Source organism: Dermacentor albipictus, chromosome 1 (assembly GCF_038994185.2).
Source record: "Dermacentor albipictus isolate Rhodes 1998 colony chromosome 1, USDA_Dalb.pri_finalv2, whole genome shotgun sequence".
Lineage (NCBI taxonomy): Eukaryota > Metazoa > Arthropoda > Arachnida > Ixodida > Ixodidae > Dermacentor > Dermacentor albipictus.
Genome location: NC_091821.1, coordinates 417,899,730 through 417,926,336, shown reverse-complemented (window position 1 = coordinate 417,926,336; position 26,607 = coordinate 417,899,730). Strand labels below are relative to the sequence as shown.

The window sequence follows — 26,607 nt, the reverse complement described above, 5'->3', positions numbered from 1 at the left end:
CCGGTAGCTTTTTTCGCATGGCTGAGTCCACCTGCAGCAAGCAATCCTCCACCGCAATAAGGTGTCATTCAAACACTGCGTTCAACGTGTACGATCTGCATACTTTATTTCGCTGCGCAATGGCAGGCGCAGAACCAAAGAGGAGACCTTGTGCAAAGTCGGAGTGCCCGACGCAGGTCGAATTACATTAGTGCCTTAAAACCGCGGAGCGTGCTTTAAAAGAAATGTGAGGAAAAGTTGGAAATCTAAAAAGAAGTGTCCACATGTACACTCCTGGAAGTGCGCGCACATGGTCTCGTGTTCACTTGGAGATGACCGAAATCTCCACCGGCGACAGGGCACCCTCGAGACTCTTGGAGAAGGCAGAGTGCAGGCTAGCGCTACCGGGCGAGAGGCAGGTAGACGTGCGCTGGTGAGGGCCGTCGGTAAGTGGTTGCCGAGCAGACAGCTTGGTGTCGAAGTGCCTCTTGGCCGAGCTCCTCTTGGCAGGCTCCATGATCAACATGCGGCACACCTGGTTGTTGCAACTCTGGAGGCGCCTGGACGATGGGAAGCATCGGCAAAGTCAAACAATTTGAGCAGATTTGTACGCAAACTTAGTACATAGTCTTACAGCATGTGAGAACAACTGTTTCCGCTGCTCAACAAACCCCCTAAAGGCCCGTAGGAATTTCCGAGCGCAATCGAAAGTTTCTTGCATCTGCCTTGTTTACGATTTCTAGGTTTACATTATACATTACCTTATTCAACACGTGAGTGCGATTTAAGCATTTCATGTTTGTTTAATTCTGAGCAAGAATGCTTTTCCACGAGACTACCAGGCCTCGCTCACAAGCGTTAAGCTTATATGTATACGTGCGAGCCGGCCGTTACGCTACCTTTAGTTTATTTATTTATTTATTTATTTATTATACCTCAAAGGCCCCAGAGATGGGGTATTACATGAGGGATGGGCTTTAACAAACAGTGATTCTAGAGCAGCCTTGAAGTGATGAGTGTCGGAGTGGTGCGTGATGTCGGCAGACAGACCGTTCCAGTCCCTGGCGGTTTTCACAAAAAATGATCGTAGATGAGAGGTAGTCTGCGCCGGGGGAGGATACACGGCTTTGCTGTGGCTAATGCGGCTGGACTGACGATGAGCTGGTAGTATAGCTGAAATGTGGAGTGGTGAATGATAGAATTTGTGAAAAAGACACAGTCTAGAAATAAGACGTCGCGATTCTAGATTAGTAAGACCGGCACGGGATTTTAGTTCAGACACGCTTGCATGATAAGAATATTCAGAGTAGATAAACCGGGCTGCACGGTTTTGAATTGATTCTAGTGTATTAGATAGGTTATGTTGATGAGGATCCCAGACAGAGCATGCATATTCTAACTTAGGGCGGACATATGTAACATAAGCTAACAATTTTACTGATGGGGGAGCAAGTCTTAGATTCCGGCGGAGAAAACCGAGGGTTCGATTCGCGGCATTGGCTAAGTTAATGACATGTTGTGACCAATTTAGGGTAGTTGAAAATGTTACGCCGAGGTATTTATACGAGTCTACGGATGAGATTTCGGCACCGTATATGGTGTATTTCCCTGATTGGTGATGCTGTCTGCGATGGAAAGAAACTAGTGAGGTTTTTTTAGTATTTAAAGACATCAACCATTTGTTACACCATAATTCAATGCGTTTTAGGTCATCTTGGAGCAAATGCATGTCTGAAGTGTTAGTTATGCGTCGATAAACTACACAATCGTCTGCGAACAATCGAATGTTAGAAGTGATATTAGTAGGAAGATCATTAATGTAAATTAGAAAGAGTAGTGGTCCGAGAACTGTGCCTTGTGGTACGCCCGAAAGGACAGAAGATCTTTTAGATGACTGTGTGTTAGCAAATACAAACTGTTGTCGCTTAGTAAGGAAGCTACGTATCCAGTCTAGTACAAATGGATTAATCTTGAGACGGGAAAGTTTTAGGAGTAGCCGTTGGTGTGGAACTTTGTCAAATGCCTTTTCAAAGTCTAAGAAAATAGCATCTACAGGTACGTTCAAGTCAAGGTTAGAGCTTAGATCGTGAGAAAATAAAGCTAGTTGGGTGTCACATGAAAGACCTTTACGGAAGCCATGTTGAGCTGGGTGAAAGACGTTATTGGATACTAAAAAGTTTACGATCTGAGAGTAAATAACATGCTCCATTAGTTTGCAACAAACACTGGTGAGTGAAATGGGGCGATAACTAGAGCACAACGATGGAGGACCTTTTTTGGGGACTGGAACAATCTTGCCTACTCTCCAGTCTTCCGGCACCACTCCTGATGACAATGATTGCTGAAAAATAGCACATAACATCGCGCTCACATTTGTTTTAGTGTTTTTCAGCATTTTAACATTTATTTCATCGACGCCAGACGATGATGTAAGTTTTAATGAATCAATTAGTTTCTCAATACCATAAGGACAAAATGTAATATCAGGCATGACTGCATGATCCGAAAGAGGGAAGCGAGGTAATATGTTGACAGGTTCAGTTGTGAAGACGGAAGAAAAAGTACGGTTAAGTTGTTCAGCAATTTCGCAATCGGGAATACGACGGTTTTGATCGTCAAACAGAGCTAATGGCTGGGAGTTATTAGGGTTAATAACTTTCCAGAATTTTTGGGGGTTATTTCTTAACATAGACGGCAGCGTTCGGGAAAAAAAAGTGCGTTTTTCTTTATTTGCTAGAGCTTCGAATTCTTTTTCTGCAAGGTAATACTTATTCCATGCGCCTGCGTTGTTAAATCGTTTAGCCGAGCGAAAAAGCCTTTTCTTTTTATTGTTAAGACGCTTTAGTGTGATATTAAACCATGGGGATGACTGTTTTTCGGTTAGGGTGATAACAGGTACGTATCTCGCGAACACATCGAGCATTTTGTTTTTAAAAAGCAGCCAGTTAGTTTCGACAGAACGTGTCAAAAAACTGGTGTGGAATGAAGTAGCAAAATGTGCGAGTTCCGAGTTAATTGCCGAGTAATTCCCTTTGTCATACAGTTTGATCACTTTGGTTATCTTTGTAGGTTGTGTAAGCTGACAGGAGTACGATGCATGGATTATAGAATGATCACTAAGACCAGGCAAATGCGTCATTGCATAAACTTTGTCAGGATCAGAAGCAAAAATGAGGTCGAGTATGTTAGAAGAATTACAACCTTGACGTGTAGGTTCAGTGACAAGTTGCGTTAATCCAAAGGTTAGGCAGGAGTTAACAAAATCGCTTTCGGTACTTTGTTGCGAAGTTGCTGATGTTAGGTTAGTCCAGTTTATGGCGGGGAAGTTAAAATCACCGAACAGTAATATCGGAGAGTGGTGATGCAATTCAGTTACCGAACGCAATGTTTCGTGGAATTCTGCAACAAAGTTAGGATCATTACCAGGGGGGCGATAGCAGACTGCGATTATTGTGGGTGGGTAAGAGGCATTACACAGGACGAACAGAATTTCTAGGGAGGACGATGTGTTAATTTCAGTACATTGAAGGTCCTTATGAGCGCCAATGAATACGCCGCCACCACGTCTGGTAGTTCGATCATGCCTGAAGATATTGAAGTTAGGGAAAAATGGCAATATTTCAGAGTTTTCTATTGTAGAATTAAGCCAAGTTTCAGTAATAACAATTAGGTCAGACTCTGTTGTGTCGGCAAGATTACCGAGAGCGTCAAGCTTCGGAAAAATGCTTCTAATGTTAGTAAAAACGAACGAAAAACAATTTTTCTTGGAGTTAGCATTGCTGGGGCCTAGGCATTTAAAGCACGAGGGACAACCTTTTGGGCGTTGCGGTCAAACGTGTAAGTTTTGTTTCCAATAGTTAGCTTGTCATGTCGGAGCTTGAATGGTTTCTGTTGTGTCTTGGCGAATTCGACTAAACGCCTTCTAGCTGTTAGAGTGTTAGGAGAGTAATCTTCTGAAATTCTATATTCAGTGCCCTTGAGTTTCCTACCCTGTGAAAGAATTTGTTCTTTTACTTTGAAATGTGAAAGTTTTACAATAATTGGCCTGTTGCTGTTTACTTTGAATTTGCCCAAACGGTGGGCACGTTCGATGTCCACCGACTGAACAGTTATATTTAATTCTTTACAGCATAGATCTATTATTAATGATTCTGACTCGGCCCACGTTTCACGTTCGCGATCTGTTAATCCAAAGAATACTAGGTTTGAGCGTCGCGCGCGGTCTTCCGAGTCGTCCAGCCTGGCCTTAATCAACGATATATCTTTTGCATTTTGATCGGCAAGCGTCCGGATATCGTGAACTTGTTCTTTTATTACTACCAGGGATGCGCAGTCTTCTTCAATTTTGACAAGGCGGTCTTTAATCTCCTTTATAGCGCTGTCGCTCTGGGACAGCTTACGTTGCAGGGATTTCATTTCTTTTAGTAGTGAAGCTTGGCCAGATTGAATTTCAGTCAGTGCGGTCATTATGTCACTGGATGTTTGCGTTTCGCTTGCACGGGTGCTTGGACCTGGGTTTAACTCGACGTCTCCGGACAGTATTAGTAGTTGATGAAGGACACGTGCACAATCGAAAGCAATATAAATACAACACTGTGGGCTCGGCAGCACAACAAGGGCCATATAACGAGTACGTCGGCCATACAATGAATACTGATAATTTACCTGCAGAACGAAAAGGCGTCGCAGGTAAGCGGCTGTTGTCATGGCTGTCGTGCCACCGAGCCCATAGAATGCCGCGCTGCACGGTGTCACACTTATATAGTCCTGGGTTCAAGTTCAAGGAAGATTGAAGTAAATTATTTGAGGTTCCGTGAGGTTTTTTGCTACGCTAGATTTACTCAAGTCTTAGTTCAATAGCTCGCCTCGTACTGCAAACTTGAATCAGTAGAGTTTTGATATTAGGGGACGCAAGCGGCTTGCTTACCAAAGAACCCAAGGACTGCTTGTGTTTTCGGTGGGACTGAAGCGATCTGCGTACGAGGCACCTGCATCCGCTAATCTAAAACTGTCAAGCCTTGCCTGCGAGTCTAACCTGGCAAAGCAAAGGTGTGTCTATGCAAGGCACACCTTTGTGCTTTATGTGACCTATCTGCGTCACAATTTGTAGTCGCAGCCTCCAATGGTTTGGAGCAATATCTGGCAATATTCGCGAGTCTTACGAACATTCCAGACGACGGGGCGAAGCAACGAAGATATGCACAAGCGCTGCTCGTTTGCATCTTCTAATTGGATGGCCACTTAAAATGCCGCGCCAGATGCATTGGAATACGTCAGAGAATAGCGCCTGGTTTTTCGTGTAGCTCTTGTGACGTACCCTTTTCTCCAGTACTTGTGAAATGTAACTCCGACCACCGTGAGAAGCACCGCTGCCACAACCACCACGATGATTATGATTTCTGCGAGAGAACAGGCATCGTCACTAAAAGCGAGTTGCGAAGCCTCATAAGCACGAATGACTTACGCTTCATTTGGAATTGGCATCGATTTCCAATATACCAGTCTCGGCATCTATGTATAGAAAAAAAAAACAACCTCCAGTATTAAGACACTGTCAGCAAATGAATTAAAATAAGAGATAAGTAATCAGGCATAATTTATCTGGAGGAGCATCTATTATCTATGTCTCCATTTTTGGTTACAATTCTGGATAACAGCGCGATACGGAAAGGGGCGCGTTATAGGAATTCGCAGTTGCATGTTCCAATTAAAGCTACAGACAGATCGCTTTGCAAATTGCTGAACGCTGAGCTCCACCCCTCACTTCGTAAACGGGTTTCCACCGACCCAAGACGTCGTTGCAGGAACAATCATGTGCTTAACTCACTCGCATTCTATTCCAAAGGAGAGGCTTTTGCACGTTCCGTTGTTCTGGCAGTGGCCAGGCTCGCATATGGCTGCGTGATGAGTAAGATGACGTGTAAGGCATTTGCCACACGCCGCTCAGGCACTCACAAGTAAGAAATTGTCGTGCGTCACTTACAGAAGCAGAGTTCTCCGGGATGGTGCCCCGTGTCGGGAGACACGTCCGCGTATCCAGGGAGACAGCGACAGCTCATGCCATAGTCATGCTTCCGGTACGTGCAGATGGCGTAAGAGCTGCAGTAGTTCGAATCGCGATCCTCACATGGGTTAACAGCTGCAACGCAAGACGCCGGTCACTTGGGTACACCACAAGTCTGTTGAACACGAACCAGACACGTACACTGCATGATCAGCGATTCAAACGCTATAACGGTATTGCATGGCGGCCGGTGCTGAAGGCTGGGTAATCACCAAGCGTAGGGGGAATGTCAAATGCAGTCGCAATGCGTCACGAGCGCCTTCGTCGTATACCATAATGCATAAGCTCGGCGCCTCCAATGCCCGCAAGTGGCGCGAAAAGCACCGGCAGCCATGCGCCCAGAGTATCACGTTTGGATCGTTGAGCACTGTGCAGTGCACGATTACGAAGGCGGCGCCGAATAAAACAACACACGAAGAAGGGGGACACGAGACAGCACGTTAAAGAGGAATGATCAGTTGCAACGAAATGTTTTATAGAATGAAGAACGTAACGATGTAGATACCAGTCATTAATTTTTTTTCTTTACGGACGCTCACGACTATAAATACGTTTTTGATCTGACTTTTGTCAATGATCATGACGGTTTCGCCAACACTTGCCAACAGGCACTTTCTTTAGCTAACCGTGCCAAGAATGGCGATGCACGGAGCCCGGGACACGTTGTAAACGAAGTACACCACTATTCTTGGCATTCATCCTTCCATGCTCCTAATCCAGTGGGCTCAACATAGGCCTTTCATGTTCGAGAGACTTAAGTTTGCGTGCCAGAAAAGGTTACCATGTGTCTAATGCGAAAATACATGCGGTCTATAAGAGAGGTACGTTGTCGCTGTGTGGCTAGTCACCTTGATAAAGACTCACAAGGTCCGACCTGCACAGAAACAACCAATCACGAATAATTAGCTGCAGACTACCATATTTGCTGCAACTTTAGGTTAACCAAATGACCGTCCCGGTATTGTTTCTGTACGTCTAGCTGAAAACGCGGGAGAGTACTTTCACCGTGGCGACCACCTAACCATACGCCATACTTCAGGGACGCATCCCCCATCTCTTCGTAATGCCCAGTTCTAAGTGGCTAACTACGGCCACTGCAGTTCAGTAACAGGAATATTCTCACCATCCGTCACATTCGCTGGGAAGTACGCTGAACTGAGGCCATCTGCTCATGAACTATATGCTCAGAAGCAGTTTTAGATTTTCTCGCCTAGTTCTGCATTCTCGTTTTCATTAACAATATTGCAATAAAGAGTAGCGCAGCAATGAGATTTCCACGAACTTTGTTAGCCAGGACAAGCACCAGTTCTGGAAGCTCCTAAAGCGATCCCGATGCTTTGCCAGTGACTTAAGGGACACTGGAGGGCGATCTTAACCTTAGTCTGGTGAAGCAGTTTTGTGAAGGAATTACTTGCATTTGTTTGGTGCAGAAAGGCTCGTTACCAGCGAAAAAAAAGTAAAGGGCGAAATCGCCCCGTTTTGAATTTTGCACTCAAACCGCAGGCCCGGTAGGTAAACAGCGTCATGGATTTACGCTGATTACGACATGTTTGGGCCGTTTATGAGGCTGGTTCCTTTAGTATACAATGAATAAATGTTCTTGATGTAGAAATTATTCCCGTTAAGACGCTGTCAATCTGACGCCAAGAGGAGAGAGCGTGGAAACTTAAAAACAGTCGTGTTGAAGAGTACACCTTTGGGCTGGTTGATTCATGGCTGCGAGCACAAAACGGCGCTATACGACAGGACGAAGAGAGGGACAAGGGGGCACAGCGCTGACTAACAACCAAGTGTCTTTCTTTCAGTCAGCATATACATACTATGCCACTATCGGGAAGAACAAAAAGAAAGCAACATAAATTCAGCGTGCGCAGGAGCAATAAATTGTAATCAATGAGTCTCCCCTCCATTTCACTCCTTCCAAAGGAGATTAGCCTTCCGATCTCATTGATTACAATTCAGGGCCCTTGCGCATACTGAATGTGTTGCTTTTTTATGATTCGCGATAGTGGCAGAGTATAAATATGCTGGCTGAAAGAAAGACGATTGTTAGCGCTGTTTTGTGCTCGGATCGAGTCTCGTTCTTGCTTATCTTCCGGCTTACCAAGACTCCGCTCACGGTAAGAGTTACGAATTCCAGCGAAGCTGTATATGGCTAGCCGATTCATCCGCCTGCCAGTGAAGTCCTTTTCCAATCAAAGGCAACTAGACTCAAAATTCATGATGTCATGGTGAACTGTTGGGGGAACTTTGGGACATTGTCGGCAACAGCCTTAGTCTTACCAAGCCTCCTCTCGAGGCAAGATCGGCAGTTTTGCCATTTACGAAGCCTAATTTAATGATGCAGCCTATCTGAACGTTCCCCCTTAGTAGTACTACGCAACACCAGGAGACGCGATTAGTCGCTCCCAAGAAAGTTCGAGGACCAAGACAAATTCAGCGGGTCGCACTATTCGAATTCGGCGCGACGAACGGAAACTTGCCTACGTCAGCAGCCACAGTCCTCATGTTTCCGGTATGTAGGAAGAGTCCGGTCGAGTTGTGACGTTCGATGGCCGTCTGAATCTCCCGGTGCACGGCTGCGGACACGTTGCCGGCGAGCTTGTGCACCAGGGATGACATGACCACGAGCCTACTGCGCACCATCAGCCCAGGACGGAAGCCCGTGACCTCGATGTCTATAACGGTGCCGGCGAGTAGTTTGGAACTCTTCACCAGACGCCAAATCTGCGAAGGAATAGCAAGCGTGTAGTAGGCTGAGAAGAGTCTTTCCGGAGGAACCTCCCATCCTAGAATTCAGTGTCAGCTTGCCAGGAAGAAAGGTGAGCTTAAGGTCGCCGTTGAAACAAAGGAGTTAAGGTAACATCAGCAAGAACTGCGCAACAAGCAACGAAACAAATAAGTGGAGAATAACCAGGTAGTTTATTTCGCTTGACAGTGGCAGCTCTAGGAACTTGCCACATGCGGCAAAAAAAAAAAAAAAAATCTGGACAGCGTTGTTTAGGAAGCCTGGCTAGATAACGCAAAAGCGGTCGTCACTTCCGTGGCGTTGGTAGCAGGCTCTGTCTCATAAAACTTCCGGAAGGCCTGGTCCTCGGGCTCGTAGCTGGCGAGAGGAGGGAAGGCCAAGGGCTCAGCCTCTTCCCTTACCAGGTGCTGCGCGGCCGACTCGTACGCCTTGAACTCGAGGGATTTCTTGTCTGCGACCTCCTGCACGTACGAGTGCTCGGGAAGTTCGAGAGAGACGAGCAGCGGCAGCTTCCCTGCGAGGTGAGGAAAAAAAAAAGACGTTGACGAATGGTAGCGACCGACGTGAACACGCGTCAGGTTTTAGAGGGCGTAAGCGAGAGAAGTGCGATAACGGGTACAGGAGAGACGTTAAGTTGGCTGAGCTGAGGGTTGACGCAAGTAGCGATGAGTGAGCTAGCTTCGAGACCGAGTGCAGTGGATGTACAACACCGACGCAAGCAGAGGACAGTGGAAGCGGCATGGCGGCTTTGTGCTTGAATTACACAGAAAATGAACACTATACTTGTGCGCCCAAGTTGGAGTACAGGTAATAGGAACAGCGTATTGTGATCGTATGCTTTTAGAACGAAGTTGTACTTTAACTAGACGAAATGTCGAAGCAGACATTGTAAAATCCAAAATCGATACTGTAGTGAAGAGCCGAGAGCAAAGGAGAGCCGAAGGCGAAAAACTGCCAGGCTGCATACGTGAAAGATTAAAGTGCGGTGGAAGTCAAAACAGCTTACGTTCGCAAACCAGCGTTTCGGGGTTCCTGTAGAAGGCTCGGCCGCACCCGCACACGCTCTTCATGTGCCGCATAACGCAGCGCTCGTTGAGATCCTTGTAGCAGTACCGGGCAGCGATGCAGTAACGCTCCCTGCTCATGTTGTATCCGCTCGGCTTTTGGATTGTCGGCGCGTCCGCGGCTGGGGTCGTCGTTGGCACCGAGGGGGGCGTTGAAGTGCTGCCGTATGGCGTGGGATCGTCCAAGAGGTCGAGATCCGGGAAGAGGCTCGCGAGGTACGCCATATCGTCCTGTTCAGGCTCGGTGCTGGAGGTCGAAGCGGCCGTAGCCATCGTTGCGGCAGAGTCTTGTTCCGTCACGTTCGTAAGAGAGTCTGCTGTTGACGTGGCGTACGGCTCCGATGTCGTACTCGGTTCGGACGTGGCATCGACGAAGGAGACTGCCGAGGCCAGCGCGGGTGTGCGAACAGCGACGTCTCCGGCAGGAGTGGCCCCGCTCTCCATTGACGAGCGAATTTCGCCCTTGACCAGGCCTTCCACTGATGGCATCACGAATGTTTCCACGGACGCTGCCTCTTGAGTCTCCCGAGTGGCAGTATGCGGCGTGGTTGTGACCACAAGTGGGGGCGCGGTACGTTTTGAGCCTTGGCTACTTTTTGAAGGGTACGTTGGAGTCACGGTCACGCCTGCACCAGTAGCAGTGGCCGGATAGGAGCGCGAAGGAGCCCTGAAGCTGGTGGTAAGTTTAGGGACTACAGTCTTCGTTGCGTTGTGAACAGGTGGGCTGGTTAGTGACGCATTCTTCCCGGACGCTATGGCTAGAAATAAAAAGAAACAAGAATAAAAGCAACATGATCACAGTGAAACGCTCGAAAAAGGTGGTAACACGCATGGTAACGTAGCGGATACGCCTACCTCCGAGGAAAGTCAGCAGCAGCCAGAGCGTCGCAGTGCATTGGTGAAGAGACATGTCCCAGCCGTTCGAGTAGTTGCTTACCGCTGGTGCATAAACGCGCGTGTCGTGCTTCTTGTCGGCCGCTTGCCACTCTGACGTGCGCGACTCTTTGTCGTTGGATTTTATAGCAGTGTGGTCGTGTCTCACAGTTTCGAACACGACGTCAGTGCGATCACATGGTTGATGTTTGTCGATAAACTTTATTGCGCCCTGCTACTCTATGTTCATCTTTATCTGCTACTTCTATCGCAGGTTTGCGCTTGTTTTCTTCGTAGCCGTGCTAATGATCGCGATTGGTGAGTTTCGCCTTATGCTAAAGAATAGTATTATAGCCCCCCCCCCCTCTCCTCACCAATTGAAAATAAAAAAAAGGAGGGGCATAAACTATCGACAATGATATCAGTGTAGCGAACAGCCGGACGCTTTTAAAAACTTTTCGCTTTAATAAAATAATAATGCACGTGAATGCGTATGTTTGTTGCAGTGAGGCCATTTAGGCAGCCTTTCTTGTCTCACTGCGTAATTCCATACAGAATAGAACCGTTAACCAGTACACCTGTAGCTGTGCCGGAGCCTTCTCCTGCAACCGCCACAGCTGGGCGAAGGGGAAGTTAACACTCCCTGAGCGCTCGGCCCAAAGCAGAGCACGTGCCGGTGAGCCTGGCTGTTCGCTCACACGCGCAAGGCTGGACGACGTTAGGAAGGAACGTGAGCACCAACCCTACATTTAAAATCACCACACCCGAGCAGTGGGAGGCTTTGCTGCTCAGCACATGCCCGGAGAAACAACTATGGTCTGGCTGGCCGACGACGTCAGCAAGACTCGAGGACTGGCCGCCGCCGCCGCTTGTGGATAGGGAGCTCTGGTGGGGTTAGTCTGCTGACCCCCCCCCCCCCCCCCCCTGACTACAGCAAGGACGTTTCATAAAGTTTTCTTCCTCTCTCTCCCTCTCTCTCTTTCCCTCTCTGTTCAACGGAGCAAAGTGATGTCTTCGCATTGTACCACCTCACCCCGCGCCCTCGCCACATTTCCTATGTTTACTATTTATTTTACCATTTATGTGCACGTTAAAGAACCCCAGGTGGTCGAAATTTCCGGAGTCCTCCACTACGGCGTGCCTCTTAATCAGACGGTGGTTTTGGCACGTAAAACGCCATTATTATTATTATTATTATTATTATTATTATTATTATTATTATTATTATTATTATTATTATTATTATTATTATTATTTTACCGTTGTAAATGCCATACCTAGAGCTCATAACGTTACGGGAACTACGTTCGCATCGAAGTTGTTTTTTTTTAATCTGATATATTTACTGTTGGCGACCGGCACACGCCCCGCAACTAGGTTGCGCAAGAGCGCGCGCCTTTCTCATCGGCAGTGTGAAAGTTCGACGGCCAACTAGCAATCACGAGAACGAATGAAAGAGCCAAAGAAAGCTACTCGCTTTGAAAACAGAAAGAAAAGAAAAAGACTTGCTGAGTAAGGATGCATACCCTCTTGTTTTTGCTTCCCCTAGAATTGCGGGTGCAGTTTTGTCACCCTTACGTATAGGCTGCTTTTTAGGGGTATGCACGTGATGACATCGATGGCACCATATTGTTGTACAGCCAGCACGATGAAAAGTTGCGGGTTATCTCGGTCAGCTTATCGCCCGCTGTGCAGCGGAAGCTGCGAATTGGGCAAAATTATGCCGTACGTGACGTCACGTGAATAGGCCTGTAGAGACGACTTGCACTGGCGACGTCATCGTAACCGCCATGCTGGTGCACCGGCACGGTGATCCTTGAGGTCACGTGAATCCTTGACGTCACGTGAATACACCTGCAGACTATGCCGCCGCCCTGCCTTTCTGCATCATCTTCGGTCACGTATTAAGGGGTAGCCGCTGCAGCCGTTATTGTTATTGCGTAATTCACTGCTTTCCAACTTGGTGCCGCGCCCGGAATCTGTGGCATGTGTAGTGTGCTACGCACAGCTGCGGTGCATCTTCCCATGCATGTTCGGGGTGGCATGCACGGTGGATGTGGTACACTGCTGAAGACAAGAAGGCGCATGTGATTTGAGGTAGCGGGTATAATTCCCGGTCGCTGCTGCCATATTTGGGTGGAGATGAAATGCAAAAAATGCTCGTGCAGCTAAATTTACAGGGGCGTTGACTCACGCCAACTGATAAAGATGCTACGATGTACACGAATCAGGTTACCGACATACAGCGCAGCCTACCGCTTGCCTCAGATGGCCATCTACAAGTGATTGTGTATGAAAACGTGAAATTTAATGGGCGTCTAGGCTTTAAAACAAAAATGCATTTGTAAGCTGTCAGTTGTTAAATAACCGAACCATATGTCTGTAGCAATAACGTGCTATTCGTTCTATGCATATTCAATTGTTCTTAGTTATTATTATCTCCAACTAAGTGACATGTATACAGATGGCGCATCGACAACTGAAAATGTATGGCACTAGTTCACAAACAGGAAAAATGCGTGTCCGCAGCAGAGAAGCGTATTTTTGATCATGACGAAAAATTGCGCTGCTGAAGAAAAAAAAAAGAAAGAGAGTGAAAAATAATTGTGTCAGCCTGGACTTTGACCTCGCCAGTGTGGGAAAGATTGAAGCGGGCATTCCCATCTCGAGATAATATGCCTCGTCCCAGTAAAGTCTATTAAGGTCAGCCTGGACTTCGACCTCGCCAGTGTGGGAAAGATTCAAGCGGGCATTCCCATCTCGAGATAATATGCCTCGTCCCAGTAAAGTCTATTAAGGTCAGCCTGGACTTCGACCTCGCCAGTGTGGGATAGATTCAAGCGGGTGTTCCCATGCCGAGGTAATTGCCCTCTTCCCCGAAAAAGCGTCCCCCCTCTACCCCCCGGGCAGACACAAAGGGGAAGAGCTCATCGACATCTCAACCTGACAAAGGCACTGTCACTTCCACAGGTTCCCCAAGATTTCCACGAAGACATCGACGACCACAAGACCGCGATATATATAAGGCCGTTCTGGCCCCTGTGTTAGGTAGAACAGGTCGAGACTCGGATAGAGTCACAACCATGTACCTATGAAGTGAATACATTCTTTTCTACTTCTTTTTCATCATCACGATGCCCACCTTCGTCGTTGTTTCCGGATTCTTCTGGTTAAAGACCCACCTCACCCGCTCGAGATCGTATCAGTGCCAAGGGAAGGGCAGTGAAGTCGAGAACTCCAGGAAGCTAGATGGGGTGATGAAACCTGCAGTGGACGTAAAAATGGACTGCTACGTAAAATGGAATGACTAAGTGGACTGCCGCTGTCGCCGTTGCCTCTGCCGCTTTCGCCGCGCTGCCGACGATGACGACGGTGACGGCTTAGATTTAGGTGTACGCTAGAGAACCGCAGGTGATCAAAATTAATCTGGGGTTCCCCGCTACGGCGTGTCACATAATCAGATCGTTGTTTTGGCATGTAAAACCCTAGAAATATTTTTGTAACACCCCTGGTTGCTATGCGAGAGTGCACCTTACGAACATTTGTGTTCTGTTGTTGACACTCTTCCGTGCGCCACATACGGGAACTGTTTGAACTGTTAAGATACGAAAAATGTGAGGTAACATTGGTGAACGCGCTTCTTAATTAACAAAGAACATTTTTTGCCTTAAGCATAGGAAGTACCTGGCTAAGAAGCAACGCTGCCAGAAAATGACGCATACCTAAATTTCAAGCTGGGAAACTCGTACATTAAAAACCTTCTTTACTTAGCTATCTTCCGCCTCTACAGGCATGTCTGCCTCCGAAAATTTGTAGCTTTGCACCATACAGAAAACGCCATTTCTATATCGTTAACCTCGTCTATGTCCCTTTCATCCATCACGTCCTAGTTAAGAGTATAGATCGTGCGCTCTCTGTGACACAAATGGGTAGGGCGACGCTCCCACTGTAAACGATGCTTTCGGAAAACGTGATCGTCCTGAAAGTCACCCGCCTTTGAAATTTTGGTTTGTAAGCTGCCGGCTTACGTGCGGTGCGTGACGTCATGGCTGAAAGGGCTTGAGGGCTTTGCCCTCTCTGTGAGGCTATAGGGTTTTTCGTCGCATACAGTTATCGTAATTCCACTTGCTCAGTGCCTTTCCTGTGCACGTCGTTGCCATTTATGGGGCCATTCTTTGTAGAGTTATCATATCTATAGCTTTAAATTCAAACGATATATTTGGATGTGCTTGCCTGCATGTCAAGGCAGCTTGCATGCGCCCTCTTCGTGTGACATCGCGCTCGCGTAGCTTTCTTCGGCAACGCTTCGAGGTTTCTGCGTTGGCGTGGCCACAGCATTTTTCGTTGTTTGCTTGTTTCGCCTGAACTTCTGTAGCAGCAATTCTCGCGCATGCTCCTCGCCGTCGTCTACCTGTTAAATATTTCTAGTTGTTATATAGCACTTCAGCAATCTCGTTTGAGCTGGTTAATAGTATCGTTTTGGCACTAATAAACGCCGATAAGCAGAGCGACAGTTTCAGTCGCTTTCTATAAAGTGCGCTGCAGCTAAGTACTGAATAAGGTTTTACCGATGAAAATATTGATTGGCGGGCTTTTAAGTGCCACTCGGGATTTGAAGTGTACGGTATATTGGAAGACAATGGAGAGCGACTACGTGCGCTTCCTCAATGTGCAAGATCATCTCGGTAGTACATACCTATTCACGTCCAGAACCTTTGGGAGCGTGATCACTGCGACTGGCAGTTTAAAGAATTCTGCGATTTTTCGTCACTAAACCACCATGTGATTACGAGGCAGGCATAGTGGAGGACTTTTTATTAGTTTTCACCACCTCAGGTTTATTGACGTGCACTCAATGCACGGTACACTAGCGCTTTTGCATTCCGCACCCAACGGAGTGCTGCCGCCGCGGCCGGCATTCAAGTGACGTTTTGACCTGCTCGTTAAGTGCAAATCATTAGGGCCGGTGAACTACGAAAACAGATGCTTTAGCAAAATAAAAGGGGGACCGAGTGTATAAAGCTGCCTTGATTAGCAACCGCTTCGAAGGCGCAGTTACCCGCCGTGGTTGCTCAGTGACTATGATGTTGGGCTCACGAGGTCGCGGAATCGAATCCCGGCCATGGCGGCCGCATTTCGATGGGGGCGAAATGCGAAAACACCCGTTTACTTAGATTTAGGTGCACGTTAAAGAACCCCAGGTGGTCAAAATTTCCGGAGTCCTCTACTACGACGTGCCTCATAATCAGAAAGGGATTTTGGCACGTAAAACCCCACAATTTAATTTTTTAAGGCGCAATTCCAAAATATATGAGCAGCGCACTCAGGTCATCGAAGTACCGGGGAGACGCCTATTGTCCATTCTTCTTGGGCGCCGTAATTTCAAGAATTAATGCATTGAAAGTAACAGACTGCGACAGAAGGGGTAGCGTAAAACTCTATTACTGCTATAATTTCACGAAACAGCAACGAAGCAGCAAAACTCGCGGCTGCTCTGCGGCTATACGCTGAACGAGAACTGCGAAGCGGAGGAATGTCTGGGAGGTGGGCGAGCGACGCCAGCGTCAGTATCGGGTGGCGGCGGCGGCCTCCTTGCGCTTGTTGAGCACGTAGCAGGCGGCCGTGACGCCGCTGAGCACGAGCAGCACGGCGACGGCCGACACGCCGATGATGGCGAGCTGGAACTCCTGCTCGCCGCTCTCCTCGCACCGGTGGCTGCCCGGGTTGAGCACGTGGCCCGCCTTGCAGACGCAGCGCCCGTCGACGCACTCGGCGTTGCCGTCCAGGCAGGCGCTCGTCGACTGGCACGTGGCCGCGTCCGTCCTGGCCACGCAGTGGTCGGACTCGGCGCTGAAGCCCGCGCGGCAGCGGCACACGTGCTCCTCGCACTGCGACCCGTTGTCGGCGCCCGCGCACTGGGCGCTGTCCACGCACGACTGCTCCAGCTTGGCCAGCTCCAGGCAGCGCATCTCCAGGCTCGAGTAGACCGGGTGCGCGTCGTCGCACTGGCAGACGCGCGCGCCGCCCCCGGCCGCGGGCGGCCGACACGCGCTGTGCTCGAGCGCGCACTCGCTGGTCGCGGCGCACGGCTCGCCGACGAGCTTCTTGCCGCCGTCCAGCCGCTGGGTGATCGTCATGGGCGTGCTCAGGTGGAAGACTCGGTCCCCGTCGAGTCGCACCTGCAGTCAATCAATCAATCAATCAATCAATCAATCAATCAATCAATCAATCAATCAATCAATCAATCAATCAATCAATCAATCAATCAATCAATCAATCAATCAATCAATCAATCAATCGCAACATAAGTTCATTGCGCAGCGTGGCCGTCTCCTCACTTAAGATAGGAGGAGGAGAAGGGGGAGGAGGTGATGGTGGTGGTGACGAACTATATTGGATATGGGAGACAAGAAGCCTAGAAGTGGAGTGTGTGTTCATGTGCTAGTTGCACTACACTGAAACCTTTCCTAATGACGTACCAACAAGCTCAAACCGCAGCTCTCAGCACCTCTGAAGACAGAGATGATGACTGTTGTGAGCGGACGATAGCAACGAAGGAACGAACACGTTCGATCCATTTCCTTCTTCAGAACTGTCATTCGCCACGATGAGAAAGAGAGGGCGGGAAACAAACCTTGCAGCGAACCATGCTCGTGTAGTTGAACTGGGCCTTCTTGATGGTCAGCGTGCTGATGTAGTAGGACTCGCCCTGCGACGTCTGAACGACGGCGAACGGCGCCCCGGTGACGTCCTGCTCGTACATGAACCAGCTGACGGCCGACTTGGAGGCGTCGCTGGCGCGCACGGTGCACACGAAACTCACGTCGTCGCCCACGTACACGACCTCCTCCTGCGCCGAGATGTGCACCTCGGTCTCCTGGCTGTTCTGTTCATCGCACAGGGTTCCAAGAACGGTGAGAACCAGAAGGCACACAGCGCGTGTTAGAACGGAAACATCCATTCTCTCTCTCTTTCTCTCTGCGTACGAACGAGAACCGCAGCCACTGCGGCAACAGCTTCTTCTTCCTCTGCCTCTACGCTGTGTCGCGTGTTTAGAATCTCATATGGCTCTCAGATAGAGAGAGCCTTCCCACCGTAGAGACGCTTGCTTGCTTGCTGTGTTTCTGGCCACTTCAATGAAAGATAAAATGCGTGACCAATGGTGGAATCGAATCTGTCTTCCAGCATGGAAACCGAATGCTCTAACAATATAAGGTCACATTTTTTTAAATGCGTAAGCACTTCTATGGCAACCCAACGAGGAAATCCGCCACGTTTGTTTCACGTTCACAAATTCTTTTCTTTATTTCTTCTTGCCTCTTTAATAAATGCCAGTTTCTAGTGGAGGTTTGTTTTCCCACGAAAAGTGACACATATCCAGCGAAAGAACTTGTGTTCGTCAGGAAACGACAAAGCGTGACGACTGGTCTGTTACACTGACGGAGAATATATATAGTCTCCTTGCTGAGACATTGCCTGTAGGTCGAGGCTTTCCGCTGTTCTCCTGATGCTGATCACTTCGTCTTCATTTTCCTCGAGCACTTTCTCTTGTATGCAGGCTTGTCGCATTGGGCTGATAGCTATCCATACGGACTAACGATCAATATATGCTGTAAATGAAATGATACTTAAAATAATAATACAGTTCACTTCGACTGGACGGTGAGGTGTCCAGGAAAGCCTTGCTGGCTCAGTTTTCCCGTGAATCTCATATCTTCCAAGCGCCGGACGCTGGCGTAAAAATAAAAGTTTTCTCTCTCTCTCTCTCTCATATCTTCCAGTGTATACTGTCATACTTAAAAACGTATAGAATACTGACAATTCAGTCAAGTCATAGTGCTGACATCCCCGGAACAAAGTTAAACAGTGTTTCACGTCATTTTTAGGCGGTGAAATGGCTAGCGGCCGCATTATATCACGCATACACTGCCAAGAAAAAATTTGAAGACCGATGGTCTCCGAACGAAAACCCAGCGCTAGGTCGGGAAGATGTCGCTAGGTCGGTCGGGAAGTATCCGCATGCACGTCTTCGTGCATGTGGACTTTTCTGCATCCTCATTGAGGCACACCGTCTCCTGCGGCGTCAATGTCTTGCACTTCGACATTCTGTCTTCCACAGATGAGCCGCCGTGGTTGCTCAGTGGCTATGGTGTTAGGCTGCTGAGCACGAAGTCGCGGGATCGAATCCCGGCCGCGGCGGCCGCATTTCGATGGGGGCGAAATGAGAAAACACCCGTGTACTTAGATTTAGCTACACGTTAAAGAACCCCAGCTGGTCGAAATTTCCGGAGTCCTCCACTACGGCGTGCCTCGTAATCAGAAAGTGGTTTTGGCACGTAAAACCACATAATTTAATTTTTTTTTTGGTAGATGAGCCGTGCCCGCGGCCGACCAGGTGCGCGTGCACCGCTGACCAGACCTTACAAAATTTTTATAGAAAGTCTATAGACTGTCTATAGACTTTCTATAAACCATTTTGTGAGGGAGCACTGCATATAACGAAGGACGATGCAAGTGCACATGCGACGGAGCATGGAAGAATGCCAAAAATGCGATGCGATGCAGCTCTGCACGCGGAAAACGGGGAACGCGATGTCGATGGTGACGCTGCACAGTGGCATAATTACCTAGAGCGCGAACAAATCAAGCACGGACAAATAAGCGACGTGACGCGAGTGCTGACTCAAGACTACAAGTTTATCGTTTACGAACAATCATATGAAAATGTCACGCAGTCCCACACCCGCGCACCATTCATTCCCCCAGCCACAGCGCGAGTGACGACTGGCGCACGCACCTGTCACCACATTGATTGATTAGGCAGGCCTCTGAAATTAGGCAGGCCTTTTCGTTTTTATTTGTGCAGGTTACGCGTGTGTGTTCAAAGATGGACTTGCAACTGCTAGTGGCCGGTAGCCTGTGAGCCGTCCTCACATGGCCTGCATGTAAGCCCTGTAAACTTCCGGCGCATGTTTGGAAACAGGTTGTTGTTTCGGAATCGCGTTGAAACTCCGGGAGTCACCGCTGCTTCTGTGTCGCACAAAGATGATGGACGCTGTCAATAATGAACCGCTAGTGGCCTGCGTTGAAGCTCTGCCTGCGCCTGAGTAGCATAAACGCCATAAAAATAAGCACGTCACTATGCGCTTGTTGGCCGAGATGGCGAGAAATGTGATGCCCAACGCTGCCACAACAGACAAGTGCTAAAATTTTATACGGCAGTCATACGCGGGGGGGGGGGGGGGTCGGCAGTTTCGATCGTGATCGGGCTTGACCGGTATAGATTTCTCAATCGCGATTGCCTCTGTTGCGCAAATTAATAATAAATTTCTTTCTTTAAACGCAAGAACAAAAGTCTCCCGCAAAGGTGATTCTAGTAGCATTTTGCTACGTGCAGTGAAGCGCTCACTTCTGCGCGTATCGGGTGGTTATAATCGCCCTTACCTTCTGCCCACACGTACGGAGTCGGAGAAGCGTGCGCTCACGTCAGCTAAATCGCATCCCGTGTTCCGTGTGAAAGGGCCTTACGAGTCGCACGTTGCTGCCGGCCGAAAACTACGAATTATCCGGATAGAGCCGTTCGGGCTATTCAAGTTATCCGGCAGAATTTGCATCGCAAATGACGGGACCGCTCAATTTCTTCGAATTAACCGAAATTTCAAATTAGCCGAGTTCGAATTATCGAGCTTTTACTGTATGCGAGTAGCCGAAACGCGTCATGCATGAAGCAGGCGTGCCGCGCGCCTCTGCGCTGCCTTCTGGACACGCTGCGCCTTCTGGCGTCGTCGTCGTGAAGTCCGCGCATACTGAGCGGCACCTAGACCGGAGACAAGTTAAACAATATTATGGGGTATTAAGTGTCAAAACTAGGCTATGATTATGAGACTCGCCGTAGTGGGGGACTCCAGATTAATTTTGACCATCTGGGGTACTTTAGAACGTGCAACCAATGCGCAATACATGGGTCGTGCAACGCAGCAGCCGCTGCAGCCAGCATTTGATCCCGCGCCCTCCGGCGTGCAATGCCAAAGCCACTATGCCACGGCGGGTGACCCCATTTGGGGTCAAAGAGGTCAATTGGAGAGCGGTACATACTCAGTGGCACATACCCACACGAACGGCCCATATTTTTAGACGACACTACCTTCGGGATCGGCCCACGTTTCTGGTGGAGTGGCTCGATAGCTAGATAAGATGATTTAAGGACTTTATGGCGCAAAGGCCAGGTATGGCCAAGGAGCGCCATGCAAAAGATAAGGAATGGATTGTCAATGGTATAACGTATAAAATGTCAGAGTTGTTAAATTGCGAATGGTAGATGCAACTTGGCTGTTGAGAGGCTTAAAAACTAGTCGCTGTAATGTGCGCAGTGTACAGGTATTAAACTAATGACAATGTCCAGTGATGTACACTATGAGCATAAAAGTTCTATTGCGAATGAATGATGTCGTAAACGTGTAACAGTAGCACTCGTCCTTCACCAGCGGGCCCTTGAACGCAAGGGCTGGGAGGGACGTGTTTTCGACAAATGCAATCGCAGCAGCAGCCTCTAGTGAGAAGATGCGCTACGTATACCTTGGGCTGATAACATGCAATGTACCAATATCTCGTAAAAACTTAAAAAATAACTTATAACCAAAAACTGGCTATATGCCGAGATGTATTGCCGGATGGAGGGAGGGATGCAGGAGCAAAGAAATGGAGGGATGCAGGGGCAAAGTACTTCTTCAAGAGAAGCTTGTATTGGCCGACAAGGTTCGGTGTCGTTGTGGTCACGCAAAAAACCAGTTGCTCCCAGAGCAAAGCAGCTGCGGGAATGGGCGGTTTGATGAGTTGACAGCTGCGCCGGCGTCGGAGCGGGAGTCACTAGCAAGGATTCCAGCTGAATCGGCATGCACTCACGGCACGCGCGCAACCAATCACAGCCGTTTCGCTTCCGCCGGAGTGGGAAAGGGCAGGAGAAGATCTCGCGCGCGCTGCGCCGGCTTCGTTCCCGTTCAATTCATTCTCGGAAAGCGGATGAACCGAGGAACTGCCAGCGTTCGACGAGCGGTGGTGAGAATTCGCCCGTGAAAGAGATCGCCGTCGGCGCACCGATCCAGCCGTTAGAGCCGCCCGAGCCCAGGCAATCCGGCACCGTTATCTGTGGGTTACGTAACCCGTGGCGAAGGTCAGGTGCACGCCGGACAAGCTTCGCTTACTCACATTTTCCAATAGGGGAAGGGTTCGTCATTTTTTCTTCGAGTGTCTACTTCCCCACACTCTAACAAGATGTGAATAACCGTTGGTGTCTCGTCACATTCATCGCAGACAAAAGGATCGTCACTGGTCAATAGGTAGGAGCGAGACCTAACACGGCAGAAAATAACCTAAGTTTATCGTATTTTTGTTATTGGGGGCCAGTTTGCTACGTGTGGCTTAGTAACGTGAGTTTTATTGATAAAGTGTTTCAGTGTGCCACGTACGTTGCCAATGGCTCCTCAGTTTCTTGCGCAAGAAGAGCAAGAAACTGAGGAGCAGCTATGGGACAGCTCTTGGATAGCTACAGGGACAGCTACGGAAGAATTTCTTGGCTTTGTAGTCACAACTGTGGCTATACGGTCGGCAAGCATATTACCTTCAATGCAGTGACCAGGTATCCTACATACTATGATGTGTTGATGAAAAGCGTACATAACGCAGAGGTTTGAATACGGTTCTGTAAAGACAAGATTTCTATTCTTTTCATAAAAAAATTATGCCTTTGACGACGCTAAATAACATGTAAATATAATTCCCTATTGTAGTTTTATTTCGTTGACGTGTCTTTCAGCCGACAATAGCGCGTAGTCCTCAGCCGTAATAGATAGCTAGATAGCCGGAGAGAAAACTGTTCTGACAATGCCAAGAATGTTATCCGCATTAAGAGGTCTTGAGAAACTGTCAGAGACGCGTATACACGCCGACATTTTCAACTATAGCAGATGTTCACGCGATACCACTGCTTTAGGCGCTCGCGGTTGTCGACGAAGCGCGCGCATGTGACCTGGATAAGGCCTCAAGTTGTGTACTGGTTACCGCATACTTCTATTTTTTTTATCCAAACTTTTATACTTTATTTAATCGTCGTCACCACGACATATATTTTGTTGCACGCGGTACATTTGACTAGACAGGTTCTGCATGGTATGTTGCTTCCCAGCTCGCGCTGGCGGCTAGGGGCCAGGAACTGCTGGACGCATATGTGACCTGAGAAGAACGTTCCACCCCATCTGGTGCCAGCGCGCACCAACCTTTACTAAGGGCTCAGTATAAAATTTGGTTCTCTCTCTCTCTCTAACACACCCGCCGCGGTAGCTGAGCGGCTATAGTGTTGCGCTGCTAAGCACGAGGTCGCGGGATCGAATCCCGGCCACGGCGGCCGCATTTCGGTGCAAAAAACACCCGTGCCTCGTGCATTGGGGGCGAGCTAAAGATCCCCCGGTGGTCAAAATTAATCCGGAGTGCCCCACTACGGCGTGCCTCGTAATCAAATCGTGGTTTTGGCACGTAGAACCTCAGAATTCATTCGTATGCCTTCAACAGCGATTCTTCCCGGAAAGAAAAAGAGACGGCGTATAGTCATATTTATTGCCAGCGCCCCCTGCAGGACATCCCGTCAGGTATACATGGGTGACTCAGGCGCGGGACGACGATGCCTGCCCGCCCTCAGAGCAGCCTGACGACGAGCCGGCGGTGCCTGCTGTCCCGTGCGCCGTGCCTGATCGGCAGCAGCTGGCACGCGGCTCGCGCGACCGCCGTGCCCACCAGGGCGGCCAGCGCGATGAGGCACAACGCGGCGACGAGCACGAAGAAGCCGGCGCGAAACCGCAGGCCCTCGCCGCGCACGTCGGCCACGCACTTGGAGCCGTCGTAACGCCGGCCCTGGTAACACTGGCACGTGAGGTTTGCGCTGCAGTGCGAATGCTCCGCGCTGCACATGGTCTCCGCGCTGCAGGCGCCCATGAGGCCCACCTGCGAACAGGTACGGTGGCGCCACGCATTCCGCTCAGACAGACAAGGCAGACAAGAGAGACAGAGAAACATACAGGCAAGGCAGACAGTCGGACAGACAGATAGGGCCAGGCAAGGCAGAGGCGTCAGGACCACAAACAAACCAGACCAACCACAAACCCACATACCGCACATAATATATAGCAAAGTGTACCTCCCGGTTCCTGCAAGGGAGCCTTGTTCACTGCACAGGAGCCCAGTTAAATAATCAAGACTCGCGCCAGGTGAACAAGGCTCCATATCGTAACTTCGCTAAATTTTGTGTGGTCGGCGTTTGTCCTTTTCATTTATCGCAAACAGTCTGCGCGCTTGCAAACAAGGGAGCCCTGCGACGCACTATGGCTAGGGTATATTTTAAGAGGAGGATCGCAGGGGGTTTGTCGGTTAGCGGGGAGGGATGACATATATAGCAGGTTTGTTAGGGCGTGAAAAAAATGGAACCGCGTTCAAAGGCTATTTCACTCCGAAACGGCTAGCCCTTGTTCTTCTCGTGAAGATGCCGATGGGAAGATGTTTTAAGGACTTGTATTCGTGCAAATGCAAAATATTGCATATATTGATTTCGACATCTAGTAAAGGCAGCGGTTCTATACGAATCCTAAATGGGTCTTTGGGGGGTTCCGTTCGTTGGTTGCAGACGCGTTTCCTACTGAACTCTCAAAGATTGTGGTACTGCAGCCTCTGGCTAGAATTGACTGCTCAATAATTCATTTGTAGAATAACACAGAAATAAGTGAGAGAGACGGCGGGAGTTGCAACTGTAACCTAACAAGTCCGTTGAAACGTTTAAGAAATAGCGGCAGAAATTAACCAAACAGCGGGCAAGAATGTGCGAAAAAGACTAACAAGCGGTAACTTGTGGAATTATTAAGCGCTACAATCTAGCGTTCTTGTTGTTCTCTAAAGAAGGGAACAATAATCCAACGGGTTAGTTTGTGCGAACACTAATTTTGCGTTGCCCTACAACGGTGGTGGCATACACGAGCCAGATTCAGGCTCGATTTAGGGCTTCTGCGCCGCCGCGATGAGCACTGCCATTTACTGATCACCTAAGCGCACCATTGCAAGAAATGTCAATTCCGCATGGGACCGTTATGTGTCATTAAAATGTGGTAACCACATGGAGCGTATTTCCGACGTATCTTCGGAGCCTTCTGCCGTCGACATCCGCAGTTTGCGGCGTGTGAAAAATGACCCTTCCACCTCACCGATACGATCTCGATAGGGGGGGGGGGGGGTATGAGGAGAAGGGGTGAGTACTCACTTTAATTTGCATTAACGAAGAACAAATTACGGCTGAGATAATTACAGTGCGGTCGCGACGCGGGACACGGGCGCGCCAACGCCAGAAAAAGCTGTGCGCTCCAAAAACGCAGGAGGTGCGTTCCATGTGGTTGGCGCGTTGACCATTGCTGGGACGCTTCTTCGCACGCACCTCGCGCACGCACTGTCCCAACTGGTACTCGCCGCTGTACGAAGGCGCGCAGACGCAGCGGCCGGCGGAGCCGCACACGGAGTTCGGCTCGTCCCTGCAGTCGAGGTTGTTGACGCAGTGCGAGCCCAGGCCCGTGTAGTGCTTGAGGCACGAGGCGCGCGGCGCCGAGTAGAACGGGTAGCCGCGCACGCACAGGCAGCGGCGAACCTGCGTCAGCGTGAGCGTAGCGCAGCCACACGGACACGTAAAGGCGTATTCGTGCGCCCTATACACACGGTGTATTGATATTTTCGAATAAGGTTGTTTGTTGCTCTAGAGTTTTGTTTTCCCCGTTTCCTGCATCAGGACCTGACCACCTCTATAACCCTCAAGCCTGATACAATGTTGGCCCAAGTTGACCTCTAAACTATACCGTCGCTTCCCCAGGCTGTTTATTTTCGAGGTACAGTTTGTTGTACTCGTCCGCTGAGAGGTTGAGCTTTGGTTTTTTATTCGCTTTTTCTCGTAACTGTGGAAACGCTACTTTTATACTCTATCATCTTGAACATTGCTATCGTATGATCGTTGAATTCGTCCCACTTTCGGTGCCCCGCCGCCTACTCTCGGCGCGTACCTGTGCGGCGAGATCGGCGTAGCAGCTGGAATTCCCGTCCACGCACCTTCGCGTGCGGCCGCAGGTGGCGTTGTGCGAATAGTGGAGCCGGCGACCGCCGTCCGAGCTTACGATGTACGGCGAAGACATCCTCATTCGCGGCCGCTTAACGCGAGTGTCGTTGGTGGCGACGAGGCAGCTGACGCGGCCCACTTTCGGCTGTTCGGCGCGCACCTCGAGCACGGTGTACGCGAGCTCCTCGGGCATCGACGCGCGGTCCTCGCCGCGGCGAAGGGCGACGCGGAACGGCCGCCCGGGAGCGAACTGGTCCGCCTCGACGAGCGCCTCGTTCGCGTACCACTGGAAGGAGGCCGCCCAGGACACGGGCGCCGCACAGGTGAACCGGGCGACCGAACCCAGCGTCGCCTGAGGACTGGACGTGGTGAGCCACGCTGCGCCGGACACGGTCGTCGGGGCATCATCGGCCCCATTGACGGCGGAGTAGCGAGGGTAGATCAGCGGTGCCACCGCTTGCACCAGCCACAGGCCGCGAACGGGGCATCGGAATTGCATCGGGCCGCGGTGTCGGCCAGCAGCGAGAAGCGGCGCCGTAGCGAAGCTCATCTTCATTTTCTTCTTCATATCCACCACAACTGTGCCGCGTAACACCCGCAGCGGGAGGCTGCACACTGTTGCTGCTGTTGCTCTCAGATTACGCCACAAACCCACTCGGGACGAACGGTGATGAAGGTGATAGAAAAAAAAATGACAGATAATAGAGGAGACATTTCAGAAGACAAGGCCCGCATCTACAAAGGA

General features: G+C 49.5%; 3 protein-coding genes and 1 long non-coding RNA gene across 4 annotated transcripts; all 4 read right to left on the bottom strand.

Moving 5' to 3' along the window:
• Nucleotides 1-80: 80 nt before the first annotated feature.
• On the bottom strand, nt 81-10,871 carry LOC135900420 (uncharacterized). The gene is made up of 9 exons (XM_065429917.1): nt 10,712-10,871; nt 9,799-10,614; nt 9,194-9,306; nt 8,527-8,770; nt 5,963-6,118; nt 5,807-5,876; nt 5,444-5,490; nt 5,297-5,378; nt 81-539 (listed from the first exon to the last, which is right to left on the bottom strand). Exons 1-9 carry the CDS (start codon nt 10,764-10,766, stop codon nt 302-304), a joined length of 1,821 nt encoding a protein of 606 aa, XP_065285989.1. The 5' UTR covers nt 10,767-10,871; the 3' UTR covers nt 81-301.
• On the bottom strand, nt 957-5,273 carry LOC135900423 (uncharacterized). Its single transcript, XR_010563862.2, has 3 exons — nt 4,645-5,273; nt 2,251-2,320; nt 957-1,152 (listed from the first exon to the last, which is right to left on the bottom strand). It is a non-coding gene; the product is annotated as an uncharacterized lncRNA (long non-coding RNA).
• Nucleotides 10,872-16,153: 5,282 nt separating the features above from the next.
• Nucleotides 16,154-17,804, bottom strand: LOC135900448 (uncharacterized). The gene is made up of 2 exons (XM_065429947.2): nt 17,364-17,804; nt 16,154-16,908 (listed from the first exon to the last, which is right to left on the bottom strand). The coding sequence occupies exons 1-2, from the start codon at nt 17,688-17,690 to the stop codon at nt 16,294-16,296; spliced, it is 942 nt and encodes a 313-aa protein (XP_065286019.1). The 5' UTR covers nt 17,691-17,804; the 3' UTR covers nt 16,154-16,293.
• A 5,515-nt stretch (nt 17,805-23,319) lies between these two features.
• LOC135900449 (uncharacterized) lies at nt 23,320-26,545 on the bottom strand. Its single transcript, XM_065429948.2, has 3 exons — nt 25,810-26,545; nt 25,197-25,403; nt 23,320-23,722 (listed from the first exon to the last, which is right to left on the bottom strand). Exons 1-3 carry the CDS (start codon nt 26,428-26,430, stop codon nt 23,417-23,419), a joined length of 1,134 nt encoding a protein of 377 aa, XP_065286020.1. The 5' UTR covers nt 26,431-26,545; the 3' UTR covers nt 23,320-23,416.
• Between the last annotated feature and the right edge of the window lie 62 nt (nt 26,546-26,607).

Coding starts and splice junctions, on each gene's coding strand:
- LOC135900449 (XM_065429948.2), bottom strand. CDS start 26,430: ATGAAGAAGAAAATGAAGATGAGCTTCGCTACGGCGCCGCTTCTCGCT. Junction 25,404..25,809: donor ACGCCGATCTCGCCGCACAG/GTACGCGCCGAG, acceptor ACGCTGACGCAG/GTTCGCCGCTGCCTGTGCGT. Junction 23,723..25,196: donor TGGGACAGTGCGTGCGCGAG/GTGCGTGCGAAG, acceptor ACCTGTTCGCAG/GTGGGCCTCATGGGCGCCTG.
- LOC135900420 (XM_065429917.1), bottom strand. CDS start 10,766: ATGTCTCTTCACCAATGCACTGCGACGCTCTGGCTGCTGCTGACTTTC. Junction 5,877..5,962: donor TCCCGGAGAACTCTGCTTCT/GTAAGTGACGCA, acceptor CTCATCACGCAG/CCATATGCGAGCCTGGCCAC. Junction 5,379..5,443: donor ATGCCAATTCCAAATGAAGC/GTAAGTCATTCG, acceptor GTTCTCTCGCAG/AAATCATAATCATCGTGGTG.
- LOC135900448 (XM_065429947.2), bottom strand. CDS start 17,690: ATGGATGTTTCCGTTCTAACACGCGCTGTGTGCCTTCTGGTTCTCACC. Junction 16,909..17,363: donor CGAGCATGGTTCGCTGCAAG/GTTTGTTTCCCG, acceptor GATTGACTGCAG/GTGCGACTCGACGGGGACCG.